The sequence below is a fragment of the Acanthaster planci genome, linkage group LG18 (genome assembly GCF_054643075.1).
Source record: "Acanthaster planci isolate LZ-2023a linkage group LG18, COTS_SCS, whole genome shotgun sequence".
In the NCBI taxonomy this organism is placed as follows: Eukaryota; Metazoa; Echinodermata; class Asteroidea; order Valvatida; family Acanthasteridae; genus Acanthaster; species Acanthaster planci.
Genome location: NC_141794.1, coordinates 6,455,229 through 6,482,102, shown reverse-complemented (window position 1 = coordinate 6,482,102; position 26,874 = coordinate 6,455,229). Strand labels below are relative to the sequence as shown.

Sequence of the window (26,874 nt, the reverse complement as noted above, 5' to 3'; positions counted from 1 at the left end):
AACTTGTAACATCAACCACGTTCGCAGCCCCGGTGCACGCAACCGAAGACCCTTAGGCCTCTCAAACAAAAACAATGTGTTTGGGGTCTTTCAAGTTTTAATTGGTTTTTAATTTCCAGTAGGATAACCAATGAAATTTTAATTATCCACCAAAAACAAACTCATCCCCCAAAAGTGAACCTTCCAAAGACTGCCAGCAGCCATTTTTCAAATGAGGTCCCCACCACATTTTCAGGCTCTTGGGACAGTTTTTCAATAGCATTTTTCTCTGCTTTGTCCTGGGATGGGAACCCTTAAAATTAATCTAGGGAGTTCATTCTGGGCCATGCTTACACAATCCCACATTTTCTTGGGCCACACAATCTCCTCTTTTTGAAATAAACCGTTAAGGTACTTTTAAGTGCCTCCGCCTGACGGAGAATTTCCCTTGGATTGGGCAGTGCACTCATATAAGTGCAGTACTTTTAAGGAGGTCAGCTGAGGTCACCTGGTTCGACGGGAAAACAGAAATTTTGTTTTGTAAAGACTGGTGAGGGCGCCCTGACAGGCAGCAAAACGCAAGTTGATTCACGCCTGCGGAGGACTTGTAGAATCTCGATCATATTTGCAGGTAGGTACTTTGCATAATCAACGATTTCCTATCCAGTAAAGTTTCGCATTTGTGGAGCAAATCCTGAGAACAAACAGCGCCACCTAGACAACTTTTAATGCTCTTCCTATATAACAATACACTCTCATCCTAACTTAAGAAAAATTCAGAAATAATACATCAAGAAGTCGTCAGAAGTTACAGCACAAAAGATCTCCTGTTCTTTAATATAGGCCTAATGTAAAAAAAAGGCCAACCACAACCAAAGGTGTGCTGTGTGCGCTCCACCGTAGAAGTGGATATGCGCCCTCATTTGCTCAGCATGGTTCTTCTATTATTACTAGGATAACCTTTTTCATCAGTTAAAGTATAGCTGATTATTTTAGTCCACGTGTTTAAGTGCAAAGGTTAGTATGGTTAGTGTCCATCAGTTCCAAACATGCATATTTATATTACATGTACTGGCTGTTATCCTGAACGCAATGAAAATGCATCTTCCAAGTTCTTTTTACCTCAACTGTAGGACAACATAGTTCAAGAAAATGGAATTATTTTACTGAGCTGTTTCAACAGGAAAAGTATTTATTCATTCAATGCGATAAAAAAAGAAGATAATTAAGGGTATTCCAGGAACCATGAAAAGTGAAGATTAAACTCGGGCAGTGACCAGTATGCAGAAAAACAGCAGTTTTTGTTTTTGGTCGACCCCCCCAACAAAGATCGAGCCTAATGGAGGTTACTCCCATTCATGTTGGGAAAGTATTGGGACCAGTGTCGTTTTCTAAAATTAAACAAAAAGGGGCACTTACTGAATTCTTTCCAACTGAAAATACTTCATAGGTAGGAAAGAAACTAATTGGTATATTTATTTATCAAATAAATAGGCTGTATTTTCTCCTCCTGTTGAATGAGCCCGAAAGTGTATTTTTTTTTAATTTGCCTCCCTTGACACCAAAGGCTGGAATACGCCACCGTGTACCATGATCCCTCTACATCCAAGAATATTTCAATAATTAGGAAATGTTGTATCTCGACCTTACTCTGTAATGTCATTTGGTCGGTAACACAAATATTCAGGAGTTGCACTGCCCCGTTTGGGCGAGTTCCTGATTGTTTATTCGAATTCCGTTCAGGCTGAAGTCTACGTTAAAATATCGTGTCATAATGGAGCGAAAGAGAGTAACTTTCAAAGTGAAATTGTGGCGACGAAACCGTTTTTAAGCTTACAGGTGTGGACCAGATCAGAGAGATGGTATTTTGTGACCGCTGCTATTTTAAGGCCCAAGAAATCAGACAAATGTTGAAAGGGGATTATATTGGTACCCCCCCCCAAAAAAAATAGGGGGTATATCCCCATCCCTTTCGGGATCTACGCCCATGATCTATACAGGACCCCCCCCCAAAAAAAAAAAACCACTGTCAGTAGGTCCTGGTCTCTTTACCCACTTCGAAGAAGCGACCTGGTTTCGTTTTTGGAGATAAGGAACATATTTGCGAGAGCAATTACCTCCAACTGCTCTTCACGGGCGGTCATTTAAAGTCATTTATCATAAACAAAGACGAGTTCGGAAATGCAACAGAAAAAGGGTTTTGTTTCTCACTTCAACCTGAAATGGAAAAGGAAGTATTAGAACTTGTGTATAAACTTAATAGTCTTAATGGCTACATCATCTAGAAAGCAATCTTGATGATTAAATTCAGGAATACTGTTAGCTATCTTAAACCATTGTGCTCAGAGATTCTTACCTCAAAACTGAGATGGTAACTTGCTCGTAATATGTTAAAAATGGCTAAAAGATACCAGAATTTTGTTAAATTAAACATCACAGCAGACGACAACGGCACGTATAGTCACAGGAGGGACTATTGGTGTCTAGGTAGCCGTAACCAAAAGCTTTCAAAATCTTTTTGAAACGGAAATAGCGTTGCTCTGGAGGGCAATTAGACGAAGAGTCTTGAATATTTCGATAAATCATATTTTTCAACTTCATTATCCATAATCGGATACCCTTGAGGAGCGGCAAAAAAGAAGTCGAACTTTACTTCAATATAGGTTTTCCCCGCCAATTTCGGAAAATGCGCGATCTAAAATAAAATTTCAATTTTAGCGTAGATTTTGAACACGAGTTAAACCTGGTTTCTTTTTCGCAAAAGCAAATAATTCACTTACACATTTTTCGAAATCAGCCGGGAAAACCAATGGTTTGAGTTAATTTTGACAGACTTGCAGGGAATCAGGGCGAGTTCGATTTCCCCACTCCCTCAACACTACCTCAACTCAGTCTTCAACGACCTGTGCTTACCTAAGCTTCTCGTCTCCATTTGCAGTGCTGACAGCAGCATATGACGTAAACGAAAACTCGCTAATTTATATTTCACAAAAATGTAATCAAATTTACAAATTCAAGATCCCTTTTCAGTGCGACAAGTTCCGGCTAAAACCTTTAGCAACATTCCTTTACCGACATTAAAGTCACAGATGGCAGTTTTAACAAAGCAAATTATTCGGTGGCACGTCGGTGAGTTTATACATCTTTACTCCAATTCCATCTCAGTGCCTAGATTTCATTATTGAACACCTGCTCAGGGAACAAACACCTTTGCAAAGTGAAAGCTCTTTGACTGATTTCACTTTGGACCTGTTTAAACTGAGGCTCATTTCATGACATTAATCAAGAAAAAAGACAGCGCAGCAAAACGTGAAGACAGTGACAAATCTCGTTCAAATAACTCTTTTTTGTTTGTCAATTGAACCTTATATAACAGAAAACTCGTAAATGGCACTAATGACTGCTCCTACAGGCTCTAAGAAAGACAGGAAAATGTGATTAACCGCATTAACCATCTGTGCCTGACTTTCGTTTGATGCTTATCTTGAGAAATCGACCCAAATCACACGTACACGACAACCAAACGGTATACTCTTTGCTGCTGTACTAATTTCTCCAAAAAACAGCTTTTGTGCAGTTTGTATTAATTTCTTTTAAAAAAGTTCAGTTGTGCAACTGGCGTCGAAAAAGATTGGGAGTGTGCTCCGACGCCCCCGTCTATATGCTGCAGTTCGTACGTCATCAAAATTGATTCCTCTCTGCTTCTTTGGCTAGAGGTCCTCGCTTTGACGTGGCAATTCCGCTGTATCACACGGGCCACACGTGATTGTGATTGGTTTGTATTTGTTGCATTGTGATAGACACTTAGTTGTGATAGGTTCATACCGATGACATCATGAAGGCAGTTCAATTCAGTTGGAGGAAGTTTTCCGCATTACAGTGTATGCCTTGTGGTGATTCGCGGGGATTGGTTACCCAAAAAGAGGAGTACTTGACTTTGAAGCAGGGGCTGGTTTAAAGATAACTGTAGGCCTTTGTCTTTTAAATAGATGTACCTCCAGGATCATTCTTCTCTGAAACACTGTGAAGTCATCTTCCAGCATGACATCGTTTAAGCACATTGCCATCCTTGCACTGATTGCGATCGGGGCTTTCGCCAACGACGCAGTTAACGACGATCCCATCCTTGAGAGGGAAGCAAAAGGATTGAAGGCACAAGGACTCTACCAGCAACAAGTCATCATCAACCCGCAGGATGATCCAGCGTGCTCTGGGACCGTCTGTAACTACTCTAAAATTCAAGATATTGTTTTTGATGAAGTGAAGAGCGTCAAACTTGAACTAGGCCAGATAAAGGAATCAGTCTCGGAGCTAGTTGAGCTCCTGAAAAAAACGCCAGGCACGTTATACTATAATGACTTTTCATTGTCAAGAATTGACCGAAATTCATTTCTTTAAGATGTTTTCCCTGATAAGCAAGGGATCCTAACCAGATTACTCTGGTCATCCATAACAGAGCAAATGCATTTCAACATATGTATGGCTTAAAATATCTTAAATTAAGTTTATTTCCATTCAGGTTGGATTGTAGGCATAACATCTATTCCTTGGAAGATTTTGTTAATTCATTTTTTTTTTAATTTTTACAAGTTATGTTAATCTCTGTTTGCGCATTGAACCCGGCTTATCCCTGCCACCTCTCCTCACCCTCCAGTTACCCCACCTACGTCTCCCAAAGACTGTTCTGAAGCTTTTACAAACGGTGCAACAGCCAGTGGTGTGTACACGGTTCAACCTGAAGATGATGGCAGTCCGTTCGAGGTGTACTGCGATATGGAGACAGACGGTGGTGGATGGACCGTGAGTTCTGAGCAGTATGATTGGGTTTACGGGTTTGCAGTACCGGTTTTAGGCGCTCTTATCACTGAATATGCGAACGCTCAATAGCATGCATCGGGGATTATTAGTAATGCTAATTTACTGGTAGCAAATATTTTGCAGTACCACTTATATTTGCAAGCCTCAGTCCTTTCCATTTGTAGTCCCCACCAATCGTGCCTGCCGCAGTTGTTGGGTAAATCATTCGTCGCTTCCAAGATTTTTTCCACAGCATTTTGTTGAACTAAGAGAATGCTCTGAAATCGTTTTCTTGCGTTATCTAAAGGTGTTCCAGCGGCGTCAAGATGGTTCTGTTGACTTTTACCTTGGATGGGAGAGCTACCGCCAGGGGTTCGGTAATCTAGACGGTGAGTTCTGGCTTGGCAATGACAACTTGCATCGACTCACCGCTCAGGGTGATTACCGACTGCGTGTCGATCTTGAGGACTTCGAAAACAACACCAGATATGCAGTATACAACTCGTTCCGCGTCGCTAATGCGAGCACCAACTACCAGTTGACGGTGGGAAACTATTCAGGGACGGCCGGTAGGTCATCGCTTTGATATCTCATAAAAACCTGCATTTGCAAGAGGTTGCAATGATAATAAATATTGAAATAACATAAAAGGAACTACCATTTCATCATTTCGTTTTCGAGTGGTGTTCTTGTCAATAAAATCAGTTGGCTTTGAGTTGGAGAACACTGACATAATATCGACACTGCATAGGTCTACTCGGTGTTCTGCGGCAGTTGACGAATAAATCATAAGTTTGCTTGGATATGATTCTAATCCATATTTCTCTGCTTGAGGCTGGCTCGAATCCAATGCTGTAGCGAATGGCGCAAGTACAGTAGTCAATGATGTGAAAAGGAGACTTTGAGACGCTGGTGGAAGTAGACATAACGGTCCTTTTCAAGGTATCGCGCATGCTCAGATCTTTTCACGCATGCTCAGGAATGAATAAAAGGACTGGTATGTCTGTCGTCACACACCATATCAAAGTATCCCATTGGCTTAGTGTCGGGGATGTTAATTATGCTTGGTTTTGCTAAGTTTTCAGTTTTGATTTTATGATTACGTGTATCTAAGAAAATGCATTTCGTATATTTTTTTAATTAGTGCACACGATTTTTTTGACATAAGAGGATTTTTAAATTCTCGGTAAAAGAGTAATCGAATTCATGTATTTTTATTATCTTTTTCACCAACCATCACGAACGTTTTTCTGTGTTATATTTTTGACATAAAAGTTGCCTAGATGTTCTATCCGCATTCATAATGTCCCACCGGTACTCAATCATTTCAGGTGATTCACTGCTGTACCACAATAACCAAGCCTTTTCAACTCGGGACCGTGACAATGACTCTTCTTCCGGTAACTGTGCCACTGGTTATGCTGGCTCGTGGTGGTACAATGCCTGTTTCCGTTCAAACCTGAACGCCAATTATCTGCGTGGGCAAACGAGTGTGTACGGTAAAGGAGTAGTTTGGAGATCCTGGCGGGGATATTACTACTCACTGAAAGGGAGTGAGATGAAAATAAAAGCATGAATCCTGCTTTTATTGCCAGTGGGTAGCGAGTGCAGGTCCTCTTGTTAATAATCAGCCACCACAGAATCAACCCATAGACCATCGCTATCTCTATAGACCCAAAAGTCAGAACAATAAGATATTACTGATATTGACGTGTAAGATTTACATTTTCTGTTTCTGGGAAGCTGGACTCGGTTAAGAGTGAATCCTTCATTCAATAAAGCATATCCTTGTCCGTCTCCCGTGGCATTATACGAGTGTGATAACCACGGAGGAATAAACCAAACCGTAAGCTGTTTTTCCTCATGTTTCAAGTTCAATTTAAACACTGTCAGGAGCTAGGCCTACCTCATTTGTTTTTCGCTGTTATGGTAGAGGGGCACTTTTAGGTAATAATGAATTAAGTATATTCTTTTGAGTAAGGTGAGAATGGTTTCATTTAAGGGTTGTGGGTGTGCAAATATTTTACAGCAGAATATACCCGTGTTACTCGGAAAAAAATAGTTTCGAAACCATCAGATCACCCATTTCTAGCATTTGAGAACATCATTATAACATGATTATAAGCATTTCATAGATTGCTCATCATCCGTCGGTCGATCCGTCTCTTGCATGATCGAACCGTTGTTGATACTAATTAGGCGGTTGGTTAAATATAATTATGCTCGATTAGCACAGGTCCATGTTTTGGAACGGTTACAGTGGTAATACATGTATCTGTTTTGCTTGTTTTTCATATTCATTTTCAATTTCATAATTGTTGGTGGAGACACACTGACACACGCTACTCGATTATTTCTCGCTTCTTTCATTTGAAAACTTAAATTGGTAACAAGTCTGCTTTCGCTCCATCAATTCATAAGAAACCGAGCAGATCCGGTGGCGGATATAATATTATGCTTTACAGTGTAGGCAAATAGCACGGATGCAGAAGATAAGATCAGCAAGTGACAATCATTTTACTGTAGTCTTTAGGTCACGTGACATCAGTCTTCAAAATAAGTTCAACTTCAATTAAAAAAATAGAAGTCTGCAAACTGGTTTGCGGTGTTTGACTTTACTTGGAGTATTTTAAAATTTCCATTCTCCTTTCAAATTAGAAGCGTACATGTACTTCAGATGAACGATCGTTGTCTATAATAATCATAACGGAATAAGGCTTCAGAAAGACCCTTCGAAGCAGTTTTTGTCGTCATGTCTTGTTCAACCAGTAAAAAGGGTTATCCAAAAATTCATAGAAAGATTGTGTCTTAAACTGGAAAGAGCAGTTGATAATTATTTGTTATGAAAGCAATTTTTAGTTTAAGCTGCAAAGTGATGAAAGGTTTGCCAGCAAACCGTTGTCCAGTGAACAGTTTTTCCCCTCGCTAATGAGGTCTGCATCACCAACGTCCAGTGTTGAGCAATGCAGCAGAATCAAACGCTCCTCACACAATGCATCGGCTTCGGCCATAGGCCTTAAGCTGGACCAAAACAGGGCCCTATTTTCTTAGCAACGGAAGATCCTTTGGTCGGAACTAAATTTAGCTGGTTCACGAACGACTAGGAAATGAACGCGTCACTGTCTCATCGCTACCAACAAATTGAACGCTCCCGACCACCAACGCGGCTCTTTTTAACCGATGAGGAGGTGCTTCTGCTCGAGGCGGATAATAAATGTCATGCACGTAAACCGTCAGTCAAAAGCTGACCCAAAATACGCAATGGCCAAAAACAGGCAAATTTGGCAAGGCACATTTTCAAAGTTATTTCATTCTTATAGGCCTACTGTCTATTATTGTTCATTTGGATTTCCCAAGACGGCTAATACGCAAATTATGAGCACAGTGAAATATGGTAACTTAAACTAAAATCCATACAGGCCAAATGGAATTTGAATGAAATTCGTAATTTATAAATTTGTGCTTCATGTCATTCATTCATCGTTATGATCCTAGATCCAAACTCTGTCCTGTCTTTGATTATGTCAAATATTTAAATATGTTCTCTCGACAGCCTAAGGGGTATTGCTTACTGACGGTCTACCCCGGAGGGCCCCCAAAAGTATGAAACGTATAGGAGACACAAACATTAGATCTCGTTAAATCCCCTTCTGACATCTAACTCTTTCACTTCCTGGGTCATCTTTGCAGCCAACAGTGACAGTAATGAAACAGACCAGGATCGTGGATGGAAACATCTTGATTTTGTTTATGTTCTTCGCTTGAACAAAGATCAATTCATTTAACTTTGTCACAGTCCCGTCAACTTTTAATTCAGGAAGTGAAATGCAAAAAAGCCCGACCGGGCACTACATTCCACCTTTTTTATTGGTAACATCGCCATCAATTATAAAAGCCTGGAATAATGTCGTTTCTTATTTCACATTTTGGACAGAAGTATGTTGTAACTTGTATATCGACTGGCATAATTCAGTCGCGTATAATATTGTACGACCATCCTCAAAGATCAGTGAGGGCCCTTCTGGTTACGGTCCGTTGAGACGCCTGTATACGTAGGCCTACTCAAATAACCTCAATGCAAGTCCAGGTGAACCAAAAAAAACTACAGAGAATTTTTAAGCATCTTGACACTGGTTATTTGACACCAAAAATAATCCATAAGGCAATACACGTACGCTATACATGTAAATGCTTTCTCATAAACAAGTTCACCTCAGAGAAGCAAAAATCCTCCGGAAAATTCTCTGGAAGCTGTAGCCAAAATGAAAGCTAAACTGCGACAGTTTATGGCTGTTGTGTTGTTATTAATAAAAAAATCTTTAAAGTAAACATTTATTACGTCATTAAATTTGGGTGCAGAACTTTTAGAGTTCCAATGAATTATTTTATTCACACCGTCGTGGGTTAACACTGACTGCTGGCATACAACAAATCCTATTTACTGTGAGATACACGAGGTGAAAGAGATCAGGACAAGTCGCAGGTTTGTTTGATAAGGATAACACAAAGACTGACATGGCTACTGCTTTCGTCCATTAATTAAATATTGTTGTCGAGAGAAATAAGCCTGTGTAACAGTAATTATAATTCGCATTATTACATCAGGTAGTTCGAAAAGGTCCTCTGATGACATTCAGTCGGAATCTTTAGCAAATAATTGAACTTTCTTATTGTAGCAAAGTATACGGAGTTTCACCATAATTAAACTACCAATTAACTGATCTAACGAGTTTCACGATTGCTAAAATATGCAATGTAGATAACTCACGAATTCATGAATGGAGTCCACAGACGTCCACTGGCCCCAAACCTTTGAAAAGAGAGTGAACGCGGTATCATAGGGATGTGTCGACATAGAATGAAAATGAAATCAGACTGAAGACCGGACGATGCTTTCATAGCATGTTATTAGCAGCATTCATTCAACTCCATTTTGTTCGTTATAGGGTGTGCATCGGAATAGGGGGCCATTTGCCCGACTCCTGTCGGGTAGCGGTTAAAATCTCAGGCACTCTACTACAAAAAAAAATCAGTTGAAACACTGAAAATTAAGTTTTTTTTAAATTTGCTGTTAAATATAAACCAAGCTTCTCGTGTTGGAATAGTAAATTGATATTACGTGCAAAGGTTATTGGTTAGCTTTATGCGTGAAACATTAGATTAGGTCCCCCCAAAAGTCTCGGGTTTCTAGTCAGGGGCTGGCTCCAAAAGTGGTGAGGCGACGCGTTCTTCTCTCCTCACTTTTTCCCCTACAAATGATGTGCTTGTACGTACGTGTACGCCCCGCCGGATGCAATGCACGATATGGGGCCGATGGGTACCCCCCCCCCACACTCACATGTAAATATAAACACTCTAGACTATTGTTACCCAACACATCTCCCCTCCCGATGAGGTCTGTAAAGAATTCCTGAGATTCCGATCAAACAATGACCAACACAAAGGCGCGGGGGGGTTCTCTCCGCCCCATATCTTGCATCATATATGGACCGCCGCTATCAACACTGATATAGACTGGCCCGCTCACTGTTACTGTTCAAAAGCGTTTCAGCTTGTAGATGTACAGGACATAAGACTATCTCATCTCGTTTGTCTGGTTCCCGGATGTGCGGCAGTGTCCGAATCAATTGGCTACGGCCGGTAGTTACGCAGGAGTCTACGGCAGTGGCCGCCGCCAGTTCCCATAAAATGGTGTGTAATTTCCAACCGTAGCCAAATGAAAAGCGCAGCAGCCGGCTTCCAGTCGATCAAGCAAGTTTGGCAGCTTTTAACAATCAAAACACTTTTTATTTTGTTGACAGGGAAGATCTACAGCGACGCACGTGCTAACCTGAAAGCGGAGACTTTTTGGCCTTAGTGGCGTAGCATTTCATTTCATTCGTGTCATTTATTGTTTTGCAGGTAACAATAAGATAACAGTGGGTAGAAAAAAGGAAATACTCTTAGATGAAGAAACAAAACAGGATTAGGACACAAAAACAGGACAGAAACACAGCATGAAGTCGTTCCCTTGCAGCATTGCTGAAGAGACAATACTGAATCACTGTTGAATAGCTCTCCAAAAACAGATCAGTGTAAACTAATTAACTAAACTACTATAGCACTAAGAGAAGTCACAAACCCGAATTTAAAAAAAAATCCCCATAAAAATAGCAAGATGGGATATTTCACAAAAGACTTAAAACGACTCTTTGAAAAAAGAAAGGCAAATGTAACTCATCTCATCCGTACAAAGAAATACAAGCAAGGCATGTATCAACCCACTGATCTATGTCGGGTCTGGAGTCAGCCAATGAATCAACGTGCAGTTAGCAACCCACTCCCCATCCAGCATGAGAAAAAATTAACATTTAACTGGAAGAAAACATTATAGCTCCATCTCATCCATACAAAAGACCCCTATTTTACACCTATAGAGCCATCCAGTGTACTTCAACATGGTAATAAATGTGTTAGAATTAAAAAATCCAACTTGGGTGACATTTCTTGTAACGTACCCAGGGGCCAGGTGCAGACATGTTTTCAAGGGTCAACGAAAGTCGATGAATAAGCCATTTGCGAGTTAAATTTGAATAAAATCTAGTGCACTGAGTTATCGGACGGTACATAAACATAACAATTTGAATTCCCGAGACGAAAGACACTATCGCTATACCTCGTGATTCAGGGCAAGCTTTCGCATAGCGACCACCATCTCTGGAATGGACTGGTTCCTTTGTGCCCTTCTCATCCATTGAGAACAGTGTATTGTTGCAAGGCGTCTCTTATGTAACTAAGCAAAAGCTTGCACCAAATCACTAGTTATAGCAATAGTGGTTTTAGTGAGGAGACTTCAAGTTGTTATGTTCACATGAATTTAAAGAACTCAGTGTACCAGATTTGGGTCAAAGTTAACTTGCAAAAGGCTTATTGCTGGGGGCTACTGGGCATGCACCTCCGATGGGGGAGGAGCAACCCCTGTATACCGCCCCCTTCCGTAGCTATACGCCACATAAAATGCACTTCTCGGATAAGTGGGGTTTCTTTTTCGGGTCCCCAGATTTCGGGTCCCAATTAAATTCAATATGGTTTAACTTCCGTGCTATTTGTACCCGTAAATGTATACACTACTGCTGTTCCACTGTTGTTTGTTGTGAAGTTTTGAGATTTAAATGACTTGGCTTTTAATTTACAGCCATCCAGTGTAAACGTAAGGCATATTAAAGTACATGTACAAAGAAAAGGTCGTAATAGTGTATCACTATGTCGCCAAGCCTGTAAAATGAATTGACACTTTGAGCTTAAAACATAACTTGTTCTGATTAGTCACAAATGCAAATCTACGGGTCGGCAAGTTTGACGAGCACATCTGGTATTTAACTTGTGTTAAAGGTGTAACTTCTAATCTCAATTCTCTTAAAAAATACTCGTTTATGCAAAACCTTTCATTCAGTCTCCATGTAGAAAATCTGTCGTATGTCTAAAACGTAAAGCCCCAGCGAAGCACAGGCTATAGGCACGCATATCAGGCTAATTGGATTTCTGACACCAATTTGAATTATTGCTAACGCATTTTTTCTAAAAAACACAGCAAATCATCATGCAGACTTCTCAATTGACATTCTGGGAGAGAGAAGTGCCCTTATAAAAAAAAATACTATGAAATCAAAATAGAGAAAAGGGAAAGGACACATTTCCATTCACCTATTCATTCTATTTAAATGATAAATTAAAGTATAAAGTTCAAACAGCAAAAGTGAAAATGGAACAAAAACAGGTTTTCCAGTTGATCTAACACTAGAGTTTATGGAGGGATACTATACTTTCGATCCCATAACACCGCTGGACTAAGTATTGGCTTGCTGGTCTTTTGTGAAGATTGGCGAAGTATATTATCCTTGTCTCTTAAACTCAGACTGTGAATTCAAAAGGCATTAAGTGCGACTAATGAATAAGCCATTCTTGAATATACACCCCGGATTTCTAGCTTGGGGGCTGAGGTAATAAAATAAAGTGACAATACTGCGAACGCATTTTCTGTTTATGGCTGACTAGTATACGTGTACGTCTGGCACTTTAATCCTCATGCACATCGAACGAGTGCTCGTCTAAAGGGTGCTGGGGACGAAACCCTTTACCCTCGAACTCACACCTTGAGCCATCCTTTTCCAGTCATTATTGTGGATTTTGCCTGTGAATGGTAATACGTGTGCCCATACGATTTGCTTCCCATGAACGTTGTCATTCCATTGTGGCGCTTCGTGTACCTATCGGCGTTTAGCAATCTGACACTTTTAACAAATGTATTAAATTTTTAAATCCAATTTGGCAGTCTCCACTGCAAAAGCCCCATATGCGGGTAGACTTTGAAACAGATCCATAACAACGAATGCTTGTTAAAGGCTTAACTCTTTTCAATCCAAGCAACTTTCACCTAATGGACTAAATCTAAAGAAGTGGAATAAATTTAAAGAAATAAAATACCATGTATCTTCAGGGCTTGAACGACTAACAAGATGAGAATTCTTTCACAAAATGGCAAATTACTGTTTGAATCTTGCACTTGATTATTTGATCAAAATTCCACAAAATGGAGCAAAACCTGATGAGCGATAACATTTGGCAATTCACAACTTTCAGGTCAAAATTCCAGAGAAATTTCCCCCTTGATATAAGCGTGTGAACATTACCGATAAAACCCAACGATGGTGTGCAACAATAAATGATATTTACCTCAGATGAGCCTCTTAAGGTTGGGATTGTGGGAGAAATCTGCGTGCGTCCCTTTGTATCAGACGCAGGTCTCATCTGTTTCCGACTCAGGTGTTTTTTGCTTCGCTGGGGTGGAGTCCTCAGCGACATCTGCGTCCGGTTTCGACGGAGCTCTAAGCTGCTCCACTAGGTTCTCTTCAGACTCCGTCATGACAGGAATGGGGGCGACCTGTGCGGTCTCCATTTCAGTCGTTGTACTTTTGAGGTAAGCCGACTCCTTGTGCGCCTTTAGGGTGTCGTCTTCATGTAGACTTTCCTTGGTATTCACGACTTCTTTGAGTGAAACAAACACAATATGACAATAACAAAAGTTTATTGACGGTTTTAAAAGGGACGCTAGAATTATTACGGGCCAAAAGAGAATAAACCTGTTGGCATTCCCAATACGCCTTAACATTGTGTGACAAGCGAACCACGGATTTATGCACGAGCCTATGAGAAAAGTGAAACTTGTCAGGTATTGTTTCTTTCCTTGGGAACTTTCTTTAGCAACTTGCTCATCAAGTCACAAAATTAATGCAAAGTCTACAAACCAAAATATTAACAAAATAAAAGCGCATAAAAAAGAAAAATACCTCAAAAGATCTTTTTGAAATCACCTTTAATACCAATGGAGGCTGATCAATGCTTTGCTTGTCCACTTTGCACATCCCAGATTTGCGCTTCGTATGCGCTCTTGTTTATCGTCCATTACCAGGAACAAATGCTGCTTCCGAAAGGTTTATTGAGGTCACAGAATGAAATATGTACTGAAAACTCCATGGTAACAGGGAGTGCATCTCAGCACTTTCACATTCAACCGTAGCACTACGGTTGCGACCACTGCAAATGACGGCTGTGGGTTCCGACAACGATTGGTTTCGAGTTGATAAACCGAACTGAACTGGTGAATCATTGTATTCCCCCCAAAATACTTTTTTCCATTTTAAACGATCACAATAGTGATGCACAGCCTATATAGGAAAAGATTCAAACATTTGAGATGGAGTACGGTCTGCGATTTACGACCCAATGCACCGACCCGGGCTACACTTAGGTAACACGGGTCATCGGTGGAAAGTTGTCGGCCGGTGTTCCTGGTGAAGTTGGCCTGTTGTCCAGAGATATTCGAAGGGCCCGTCCACTAGAGGACTGGGAGTAGTCCAGGTCGGGATGGACAAAGAGGGTGGGTTAACAAGGAATTTTATAGCATTTCGTTCAAACTGTGGTAAATTCCTTTTGTGTGACGCTGTTTCTTGTGTAATGTATATAATCTAAATGCCTGTAATTTTTGTATTTCAATACAAAGACCATAATTTACGGACGTAACAAATGCCAATTGTCACGAGACGAATTAATTTAATCCATTGGTGATATTTACAAATCGATATAGAAACCAGAGCTCGCCCAATGTTGAGAGACGAAATTAAAGTAGTTTTGGAGAAAACCCTATTCCAAGCCAAAGCCACAAACTTGTGAATGGGTATTTGAATAGAGTAATGATGTTTCACAAGAAACTATCAACGTCAAAGGATTTTGTAAATGCTTAAAGTTTAGGATAGCGGAGATTTTTTCAAGTGCGCCACATGGAACACTCAGATGAATTCGACCCTAATTTCCAGACACCGACAGCTTTGATTTCGAACAAAATTTCATGACACTGAAATTGTTTACAAAGGTTTAACACCATGTATCATGAAGGTTATTGTACAAGGTTTTAACCGAATGAGGTTTAAATTTTTCAAGAAAGAGGTTGGGCAAAAACGCTGTGTGAGGAAAGTCCCGTGAACGTCCAAGTGAAAGGCGCCACGTTTAATACGGGACTCGAATACCTTACACGTGTACATGTAAATTTCCTAGCTCTGTGGTTTAGACGACGCGTCGCGACGGCGCCAAGCAGATATACGGAGGTGGTGGCGCCCTTTCTCTCAAACTGCAACTTCCTGTTATCTTCCTTCATAGTCATACTGCATGCAGTGCGTGTATCTTTCTCCGGTCCAACGATCTGGCTATAATCATGGAGGAATAAAACACCTCCTCTGTGTCCTCCATGCTTTAATTTGCTACACACTGAAAAACCTAGGCAATGGCGGCTCTAGATGAGCCACTGTCCAAGAAGAAACATGACCAACAAGCAATCCAAAAGCTTTTCCTTTCGTTGGTGCCTCATTTACTCGAGGTCGAACACCAGACGAGTAATGCGAGTTTCAGCACAGATTTTCACGAGCGAAACGCAAGACGACAACGGAGTGAAAGGCAAATTCGCAGAAGGCTTCAATCTCGAGTCAGCAAAATGCGATCAATGTACATCCCATTTAAGCTGACCAATGGTAAGCCATGCCGCATGATCTGTGAGTAGCACTTGATTGAACCACGGACCATTTACCCAGGGATGTTCAACTTAAGCTCAGAGCTGGTTCCGTGCGTGTTACGGCCGGCACAATTTCCAAGCAGAAATTAAGTTGGATTATGTCACACTTTCTCTAATAATAAAACATATATTCCACTACCACTTTGTTTTTTGTAATATTTTAAGTCAGGGTAGGCCTACACTCTTTCTAAAAATATGCTGCTCACGATATTTCATCCTATACATTTTTAAAAATGTGTACCACAAAATTGGGGAATTTGCCTCATTAAAACTTGTTTCTCCTTGAAATTGATAAATGAAGATTTATTCGTCAAAACGAGTAGATTTAAGCACCATGTCGTGGTGTCATCTCGGCATAACCACGGCTGCACTGTACATGCTGCAACCCGTGTCATGTGGTCGCGAGTTTTTTCGAGAAAGTCAAGAGCACCTGCGGGGGTAATAATAATCCATAACATGCGTGGAACCAAGGTCGCACATGTGTTTGCAGTGGGGCTGCTCACGGTTGCACATCCCTGGGTAAATGGTCCGTGATTGAACTCAAGCTGGTTATGCCACTTGATCATGTTGGTCAGCTTTTGTTCATCCAATTGTGTCGATTTATTTCTTGACTCAACATGTTATGGCGTTTGCTACGGCATGTTAAGTCCAGCCCTGATTGTCAGATTTGGAATCCACTGGCTCAAACAAATCTTGGCTAAAACAATTTGCTGATTATTAGAGTGTTTAACGCGTCCACCTGACAATTTTTGACGCGATGACAATCACCTGATCACACTGCATTGAGTGCATGTTTACTGCACATGCATTGGGTCAATGGCTATCCACTGTATACATACATATATGTGTATCTACTCAACCAGTTTTAGGAGTGGGGGATACATCTCTGGTGCCAGGGTGCTGTTCACTGCATTGTGTAAGTGTAATAAGTGCAAAGTTTCGAGTATTGCCCTACTGACAGTGACAGCGGCATGCATGTATGTAGGCCTACATGTACATGTATGTGCACACCAATTACACCAAGAAACATGTCTATATAAGGAAAGGTGCCTTAACACTGAGGCATAGCCACCGGGGGGCCTTGGGGCACGTGTTCCCCACAAATTCCCGGTGCCTCCCAGATGACCTCCCCCCCACTAAAAAACGGATGAATGGATACTGAACTAGGCTAACAAAAGCTTGCCCCCAAAAACACACCACTGAAAGCTTGTGTCCCCCATAAGATGCCGGTGCCCCCCTCCCTTGAGTTCCTTCCCTCTCCCACTATTAAAATTCTAGATAAGCCTTATCTCAGGAAATTTTCAAGAACAGGCCCACAAGTTTTCTGTTATTTTCTTCCATTTTTGATTACGAATTTGATGACGTAATAAGGAGGCTCGATCTCTGCTGTATCAGTAGTATACAATGATATTGATGGCAAATCATCCACAAAAATGCAAGTATGATGCGATGTAATTTATGTATTGGATTTCCCCATCTACTTATAGGCATAGCACACAGTCCCATTAGGTTCTGAATTGTTGGCATACGGAAAGGTTGTGCAAAAGTGATGATGAATATGCAAAATAATAAAAAGAAAAATTGAGGTATTTTTTTAATGTTTGAATCTGCAAAGAAAAGTAATCTATAAAAATCCAGTATTTACAAATATTGATAACTTTCTGTGAAATTGGTTGAGCTAATTGTGGAAATAGGTGGAATTCCTTGTGACCAAAGACCACTCAAAGTAGTCAAACTATTTTTGGTCTGCGAACCAGATTAGATTAATTGCTTTTCATTTGCTTATTTTTATGCAAGGTTTAATCAACAAAATATAAGCAAGTAGTCAAATGCAAGATTTATTTACATGTAGTTTCTGAAACATCTTTACGATTCTTGTCATTTTTATGCCTAAAATTCAACTACAATGTGTCATTGTGTTCACAATATTTTTTGGAGTTTTAAACCAGTCCCTTGTGCCTTACTGAAAGGAAGCACATATCTTCAAAAAGTGTAAATCCAAGAGAAATATGTAATCAAATATTCAACACATCAGTTACTTGAGCAACAAAATAATACTTGAGGACTTACAAATGAATAACAGAAAAATTCCATTCTGTTTAAACCTTAGGATTAACACTAACAGCTGGTGATGATCTCACCGCTGAAAGACGAGTGTGGGCGAGGGAAAGGAGCAGTATGTGGTGGGATGTTGTAGTCAAAGATCACTGGACTGACCAAGACTGGATAGAAAACTTCAGGTACTTATTCTTGGAGGGTCGATGTAGGGACTTTTTGTTAGATGTTCAAGCAACTTTACTCCCTTCTTAAAAATTATGTGGCATTCTTTGAGCCACAAGTGTTTGGAAGGTCCATTTTTTGTCCACACAAGGGTGTTGTTGCCGAGTGGTATTTTTTTTTAATTTCAACATTTCAACATTGCCCTACAAAGACACATAGATAGTACATTGCTATACTTTTTATCTATTTTTTTACTATTTATCCAACAGTACTTTAAGCACCCGTTATAGGATGCTTACAGGTGACAATGTACCTGCAGATAAGTTCAGTTTTAGGGGTGGGAGGAAAAACCCCAAGACAAATGCAGTGGGGAAAGCCATAAAATCAGACAGGGGCTGAAATCCCATTCCACATGCTAACTTGGGTGGGGTTTAAACCTGAGACATGTGAAATAGGAGACATGGGAAGTGAGAAAAGTTCCACAATGCCAACCTGGCTCCCTGGGCTGTGTGTGAAGTGTTTACTATATACAGTTGTGGCTGCAATTTCTATGCAGTCCCTGTACATGCATCTCCATGTATCTGTCTCCTTTAACCTTATTTTCAATAGTTTGGTTCTATTCTAAACAATGCCATGTCTCACACAGTCTATTACATAAGTTCAATGGCCTTGACAGCTAAACTAAGTGCAAAAATTGAGCTTGCCTTAAACAAGCTGTGAGTTATCTGCAACTTGTTCCTCTCAGCATTACAGGTATACATGTATGTGCACATTCAGTAGAAAAAAAAACTTGAGTATGCTCACACCTGTGTGAGACAATAGCAAGTGGTGTTGTCAAGTACTTGTACATTGTAGACACAATTCAAGGCAACAAGCTATTAATGAGGTGTAATAAATGCATTCCTTTGTTATTGTTTGCCCATTATTAGAGGTACTGGTGAAATACTTTACTGCAACACTGCAGAAGAAAGAATTGTAAGGTTGATTAAACATTTTTTGCCCTATCCTTCTTTGCTACAGAATGACCAAAGCCACTTTCACATACATCTGTGAGAAGGTACGTGATAAGATAACATACCACAACACTAACATGCGCCGGGCATTGCCAGTGGAGCAGAGACTAGCAATCACAATATGGAGGCTTGCTACCAACTGTGGATACCGCATCATAGGCGATTTGTTTGGTGTTGGTGTATCTACGGTTTGCACGATCATACAGCAGACATGCAAGGCGCTAGCATCATCTATGCAACAAGAGTTTCTGGTTTTACCTACCAAAGAGAAGCTTCAGGTAAATGTCCTGGAATTTCAATCCCTTACGCCACGGCATCTTCTTTTCAAAGAGCAGTCTGTATACACATTTTTTTATTTGAATTCACAGTTCATTAGAATCTCAATGTGCATTTCTCCTTATTTTCTTGTTTTTCAAATTCCTCAAAGAGTCTTTGGGTTTTGGGTTTTTAAGGCTTTGAAAACCTTCGCATAACAAAACGTCCTCGGATGAGATTTGGGAAAGAAAAGAAATCTTCAACAACATTCAGCAGCTAGTGGTCAAAGCCATGTTAAAGCCATGTACTGTGGCTTTGGAGGGCTTTAACCACTAGCTGCCGGGGTTCCTTGTACTGGAGATGTTGCCACGTATTCATGGCTGGGGTGCACGGAATTGGGCCTTTATTCATGGCCAGAGTGACCAAACTCGTAACTAAAGACCAAGCTGCTGGGACTAGCCAGTCAAGGTTCATATGCTGTCAGCACAGAGTGCTAGCATGAGCAGAGGTAATCACTCATTGTTTCGAAACAGTACCATTGTTGCCGCTGCCAGCACCCAGGGATTATCAACGGGGACTAAAATATTCCACTTCTCCAGCAATGAGCAATACAATACTGCTGCACGCTCGTGGAATCTGGCCACATTAGTAAAGACAACACTGCCATTCAGCAAAGCTGGGCCAATTTCTGGAACAAAGAGGAAATTATGCAACACTGGGTGGTGCTTGTATTTCTCAAATCTAGGGACTTCTAGTGATGATTTTTGGGAAGCCATGGTAAAATTCTTGCCTTGTATCTTTAGTAATGTCCTTTATTCTGGCTTGCCTTTCTTGAATCATGATCATTTTTATGACGTGCTCACTGCAGGCAATCGTTGATGGGTTCATGAATGACTACGGTTTCCCTCAAATGGGTGGTTGCATTGGCACTTGTTACATTCCAATCAAGCGACCAGATTCAAACAATGCTCAGGAGTACATAACTGCCGAGGGTAATCCTGCTGTCATTCTTCAGGTAAGTTTAACAAAGTGCATGAAGTATTTGAACGTTAGAGACTATTACAAGCTGTACACATGAGTTAAGAGTGAGGTTGAGAATGAGTTTGCTTGTGAAGTACCCATTTTGCTGGGTCATTTCCCAAGACACTGTATGTATTCATTTCATGTCAGTATGTTGAAGTGTTACCACACAAAATGAGGATGTAACTGACTTGTTTATTAAACCCATACATGTACATGTATGTATCCATTACCATACCCATATATTCCTAAGAAATAGTCATGGCATTCATTACCATTAGCACCCTGTTCCTATTATAAGGAAACAAAGTCTACATTTTCGAAACAATTTACCTAAACAAGTTGGCGGTGATATCCTCTTTTATATCAGAAAGAAAAGAGGGAAGGGCTTTGGTTTTTGAGGGAAATTATGGGGTAAAATGGCAGCGTAAAATGACGTGACACAGAGCTGTGAATGAAGATGAATTCGCGCATGTAGTCTGTTTCCTTGACCTGGAACCATAGAAGTTTTCAGGTCAAAAATTCAGTATTATCCGCAGTGGCTGGGTCGGGTAACCAGATGTGAAACAATGGCACAATACGGTTATCTTTCACTGAGCTCGGGTAAAAAAATTCTGGTTTTTTTGCTTACATATTGTCAAAATTTACCCAAACTAGAGCTACTAGGATTAAGGAATAGATCCTGAAGGTCTGAATGTTAGTTAGTTTAAAAAAATGGACTTTGTTTTCCTTATCATAAGAACAGGGTGCTAATGGTAATGAACACCATAGTTACTGCCATCTGAGTTATGCAAATAAATACAGCACATGTATTGCAACATCACCGGCCTCCATAAGTTTTCATACAGGAAGCAAGCCACAACACTATACAAGACAGATGCATGTACATTTAACTGTAAATACTGTTTTCAAACACCGGAAAATCATCTATAGATATGTGTACATGTATATCTAGTGCCTGGCAAGATGTCAGGGCAAAAATATTCCATGTTTTTATTGTCCAAAGTAAATATAATTTTGAAGAACTTAATATTTACAGTTCCACTTAAAGATTTATGCACAGTTTGAATTTCCATATTCTGTGATAAGTGACGAGGAGTATGACAGCAAGAACCCTTTTATGGCAATTTTTCTCAAAAAGTTAAAAACCCACACAATATTTGGTTTCACTTCTGTGAGGTCTAAAGTGAAACCGAGACAGTATAGAGAGGTTAAGTAATGGTACTTTCCTTGCTTTCTACCTCTGTGACCCGGGTTCAATTCCTGATTAGGTCAGTGTATTAATTGGGTTCTCAGTCCCTTTCTGATTCCGTGGATTTCCCTAAAATATTTGCCCAGCGTTTTCGTCCCATCTCTTAAAACTGAACATTTCTTCGTTGTCGTCTCTACAGAGAACGGTTTATAACTGATTGGGCTTTACCTGGTTAAAAACATCCACATAACAAGCACCACATTTGTTAACTTTAGTTTTCCTTCTTTAAATGCTGGCAAGCAAAATTTTTGTTTGTACTTGTTTTTTGTTGCTTTTTAAATAGGGAATAGTGGATAACAATGGGCAGTTCTTAGATGTCAGTGCTGGCTGGCCTGGATCAACATCAGAAGTACAGATTCTACAACAATCCCACTTTTATGAATCAATACGCAATGGAACGTTATTTCAAGCCAGTTCACTGGAAATTGAAGGGGAAAGCGTGCCTGTCGTGTTACTGGGAGGAGTTGGATACCCACTGCAGAAAAATTTGATGAAACCATTCGACGCGGAAGGAAGTGCTTTAACGGATTCACAGCATGTGTTCAACCAACAGGTATAATAGTACTGATCCATTTTGGCTTTGTTGACTGTACTAGATGGCAGTAGATGACTACATTGTAAATCAAGTGTTTAAATCACTCAACTCTCACTACTGTGGCCCACGTCCCTGGGCCTGAGCCACCTGGGTGGTAGTGTTGCTTGATTTTCTACTGTACCAGGCATTTCTCAAGGCTCTAGTCTTACACCCACTGCAAAAACATGTACTTTCAACTTGCCATTTTGTGACTGCCTATTATTTGGCACCTAAAATATTGGCACATGCCTTCAGCTTGACCGTATTGTAGGATGCTTCCTTCAGAGTGATGTGATGCAAAAAAAAATTGGTCATCAGTAATGGCATGAAATGTTAGGGCTGGCAGGATCAAATGTTTGATTGTGAAATCTGTCTTTTTCTGTAGAGGTGTTTCATCCACAAGTAGGTTGCTTTGCCTTGAACATAGGAATATATATCACTAATTTTTTTTTTTACATGAATTAGGATATACGTGATCAGTGTTCTCCATGAGGGGTTTAAGCAGGGAAGGCCGCCCTACCAAAAGTTGAGACTGCCCCGCTAAAGTTGTGCAGCCCCATCAAAATCCTCACCACCCTGCTATTTTTTGTATTGGATTGACCCTATTCTCCACCATCTTCACAGCTTATCTAAATGCAAAGAAGTTTATCGCACTTTATGGAGCGAACATGATGAGTTTGCTATCATTATTCAGCACAACAGAAAAGCACTACGCACTGTTTGTGATCAATGTCAGATGCAGTATACTTACGAAGGCAGAAAACTGGACTAGTTCCAGTCTCCCTGGTCATAGCACTTTCATTTTGTAGCGTTAAGAACCAATACCTCAAATGCTTTGTTTTTTCCTCGGAAGATACTGCCAATTTCCTACATATAGTTCCGAATTTTCCAAGATCCAGATCGCTTGAAATAAATTTTTTTTCTTTTGCTTCTAAACCTACTTCTTATGTGTTCTACATTCTCAAAACAAGTTCAGGTGAAATGTAAGCTTCTTGTACACGATTTTTGTTTTAGAAAACATCTGGAAAAGAAATTTTTACCAGCTAGATTTCCATCTCGAACTTCAGAATTTTTGAACGGTTTGTCAAAAATCATGAGAGCCCAAAAATCGACCAAAAAATACGGGGTGATAGGTCATTTTGTACATGTAATTCAAAACACTTGTTTCTTAACAGTCCTATAAACATTTGCATCTAATGTATGTTTGATCAAAATGACTTTTGGAGTTTCTGTTGTTTGTAAATTGGCCGAAAACTAAATGCATATTTTTTCTAGTTGTGGATTACACCGTAAGTGCACACACGTACGTTGTGAACTCAACTACATGGGCGTATTGGAAATGTATGTGATGTAATGGGTTTGTCAAGTGTGTAGCATAGGGGATAGTCTCTGATTACTCGCAGTACAGCTGAAAAACTGGAGTGAAAACTTACACAAGTTTCACTTGTTAATTCCCTGAAATTGTTATTTATGAAGTAATTTTCTCAAAATCAAGAAATTCTTAATTGGAAAATCAATTGGAAAAACAATTGTTGCTATTGGGAACTGGTTAAACTGACTCAGAACTAGAAGTGTTGTCACTTCTGACAATCCCATAAGTCCAAATTAAAACCTTAGATTTTGAAAGTAATTTTGTAGTTTTTCCAATACACGAGGTTGCAGACTGACCATATTTCACCAGAATTATAGGATTTTGTTGCTAGAATCTGACCATGGAGTTATTTTTGAGAACCGGCTTTAGGGAAGAGACTGTATATCATCCACTTGCACTGCGCCCGTATACGTACATGTACATGTAATCTCGAATCATCTGCTAGATGGCGAGTTCTGATAAGTAAAAAAAAAAATTCCCCGGAAAAAAATCAACTTTTGATGACCTCCAGATAACAATCTTGCCTTCATTTCAACACGAAAAAATTAGATTCAAGGAGTCTAAAGAAAGTGCCCAGGAAATACCTCAGATTGCACCACAGAGCATCTAGAATCCAAAATTTCCCGGGCCCTTGAGCTGGCCCGGACCCCACGCCATGCTATAATTTTAGGCTGTGGAGAACACTGCATGATATGTATATTATGGTTGTGAGATATTTGCTGGAAATTTCAGGCTTCCAGAGTCACACATGTGTATCATATACATATATGGTACATCAAATTCACAAATTCCTGATACGAGCCGACTTTCAGTCACCAAAATAACAAATAATTTTTGACATATTCTTGATTTTTCCTGTAGATGAATCGAGGGCTTTCAGTAGCAGCTAGTGCTTTTGAGCGCCTCAAGAGACGGTGGCATGTCCTTCAGGAAAAGAATGAGAACAAAGTAGTATTTATTCCAGACATCGTTGCGACATGCTGCATTCTGCACAACCTGTGTGAACAGCGTGGTGAACCATCACCTATACCCCCTCAGGAACCACAACAAGGTCGTCCGTTAATTCTTCCCTGCCAAGAGAGTGACCCCAGTGCTGAAAGAACCCGCCATGCACTTGCTTCTTACTTCCTTAAAAGACTAGGGAATATGCAACATCTTTAAAGCTTGTTCATAAATGTTGGCATCATATGCGTTTCAGTACATCCTGTACCACTGAATGAGAGCCCAATGCCTAAATTCACCACTCAGGACTACAGAGACATCCCGTTTCAGTGGTCTTTCCGATGCTACGTCAAACAGGTGGGCGTGGTTGTAGCAACGATGGCATATAATACAAACTGGATGACTAGTTTAAACGTAATGCTAGAGACTGTCTTCATAGGGAGTTTGTATGGAGTCAAAGTGTGGCAGAAGTTATATTTATACTATGGTTTGGGCCATGCAGTTGCACATATTGACTAAAGTATGGGATGATGGTTAATTGAAAGTTTTATTCCCAATAAAGAGTTGGACATTTTAATTGATTTGTAGTCTATAGCACTTTGATTCATAAACTAAACAAAAAGTTAATACAGTGGGGTGTGAGAATTAAGCTTTTTAGCTGATTTCAGCTTTTGTTTTTTAGATGTGGAGCCCAAATTTCAGCTTTTTTGGTATACCTAGTGTATACAAAAGTATTGAAACTGTTAACATTTCAGCTTTGATTTTTAGCTGGCCACTCACACCCTGGAGACAGAGCGTTTCATTTGAATTGCCATTAGGCCCAAAAATGAACAACAGTAAACCAAGACAAAGACGTTGGAATGAACTTGTATTGAGGTGTGCAGTAAATGAGACCCATCTTGACAACATTGTGTCATTATTACAAGGCCAAAAGAAGGCACTTTCTTAAGGTTTTCCTCAAAAGAAGCCTTGATTTTGTGAATTTGTACCAGTTACATGTATGTGAGTTAGTGCAGTTTGTAAATAAATAACGCACACTGTTAAATTGCATTTTCTTGGTTAACGCTAATTACATGTAGATGTAATTGGTCAAAAATATAAAGATACACCAGAGAGATCACCACCTATACCACGGCTGGATTTTTATAGAGGGGGGGCAGTGGAGGGGGCAGAAGAACACTTGATTGCAAACATCATTGTAGCTACTGTACACAAGACTGCAGCTCACCAAATGTTAATCTGTACTTTCTAATCCCAGTTGATGCTGAGGTGCAGAATGTGTACCTTGTACACATTCATGATTGAGAGCCAAACTCTCATTGGTCCATTCATCTTTGCCAGTAGATAGTTTTGCTGCTTACCAGGCACTCGAGCAAAGATTTGAAGACAAGTCAAATATGTGTACTGAATTGTTAGCCGGAATACAGTTCAGTGGAATTGTCGCTCAGGTGTAGCACACACATGGAAGCCTTACCCTATCTACACTACTGGCACACTACCCAGAACAGACGGTGGCATACACATGTGCTGACTTTCCCTTGCTCTTGAAATTTTCATGGTATCTGAAAAGATGTTTGAGGTACTGTAAAAGCAGACATGTTTATTTTTGATGGTCAGTTTTAGCTCCCTGAGGTACTGGAAGTAGACAAATAAGTTCCAGAGGTGAAACTTACTTGTCAACTTTGAATACCTCATGGAAGTAAAACCAAATGTCCACCCTCAAACCATGTCACAATTATTTGTATATTGGCTCTCCTGTCTATTGGAAGTTGAAAGGGCTAGTTCATGCCTATGGCCTCAAACTTTGCAAAATTTGATACCATGATGATTTGTCATGCCACCCTACAGGGCACAATCCCTTGCAAAGTCTTGAGTTTTTGGTGGAGAGGGCAGGCAAGTAATGATTCTGACAGTGTCACTGGGCATCTTGACTTTCTCAAATTGGAGAATATTTTGTTGCAACACAAAATATGCAAATGCATTGCTGAGTTGACAACTGTTAATTATGGTAGCAGAAGTTTTTCTTTGATACTACTATGTACTATAAGCCAGGTCTAAGGCTTTGCATCGGAACCGAGCACCCAAGCATCCGACTACAAAATTTCAAGTCGGTAACTTATTCAAACTTATGGGACAAGCTACTAACTAACCTCTCAGACAGTGAAAAGAAAAATTTGAAAGTTTTGGTCGAGAAATTTGAAAGAAAAACCAGTACATGTTTATTTCAGTAAAAATTTTCATGGTAATTCATGCATTCATCCAGCACCAACAATGTCCATGCATAGAAGTAATAAATTAACACCCAAGTTCTCTTGACAGAACATTTTAGCAAAGATGAAATCCAGTGGA

The 26,874-nt window shown here is 40.1% G+C and overlaps 3 protein-coding genes across 9 annotated transcripts in view; 2 read left to right on the top strand and 1 right to left on the bottom strand.

The window, feature by feature from the left end:
- The first annotated feature begins 3,913 nt into the window (after nt 1–3,913).
- LOC110982720 (ficolin-1-like) lies at nt 3,914–7,371 on the top strand. 2 transcript variants are annotated; one of them, XM_022241356.2, is made up of 4 exons: nt 3,914–4,201; nt 4,634–4,779; nt 5,084–5,345; nt 6,108–7,371. In XM_022241356.2, exons 1-4 carry the CDS (start codon nt 4,021–4,023, stop codon nt 6,350–6,352), a joined length of 834 nt encoding a protein of 277 aa, XP_022097048.2. In that variant the 5' UTR covers nt 3,914–4,020; the 3' UTR covers nt 6,353–7,371. The 2 variants fall into 2 exon arrangements, with proteins under 2 accessions (XP_022097048.2, XP_022097047.2); XM_022241355.2 differs by having other exon boundaries at nt 3,915–4,318.
- A 127-nt stretch (nt 7,372–7,498) lies between these two features.
- Nucleotides 7,499–26,874, bottom strand: part of LOC110982710 (axotactin-like) — a 69,233-nt gene continuing 49,857 nt past the window's right edge. For 4 of the 6 annotated variants that reach the window (XM_022241340.2, XM_087148408.1, XM_087148409.1 and 1 more), the window contains exon 34: nt 9,667–13,800. In XM_022241340.2, the coding sequence (XP_022097032.2) occupies nt 13,547–13,800 (254 nt within the window). In that variant the 3' untranslated portion in view covers nt 9,667–13,546. Of the gene's footprint in view, nt 9,587–9,666; nt 13,801–26,874 lie in introns of those variants that run through there. The other 2 variants (XR_015428241.1, XM_087148407.1) reach the window with 2 other exon arrangements.
- LOC110982712 (uncharacterized) lies at nt 15,442–25,418 on the top strand. Its single transcript, XM_022241344.2, has 6 exons — nt 15,442–15,836; nt 17,988–18,117; nt 19,118–19,388; nt 20,234–20,380; nt 21,921–22,190; nt 24,445–25,418. The coding sequence occupies exons 1-6, from the start codon at nt 15,593–15,595 to the stop codon at nt 24,742–24,744; spliced, it is 1,362 nt and encodes a 453-aa protein (XP_022097036.2). The 5' UTR covers nt 15,442–15,592; the 3' UTR covers nt 24,745–25,418.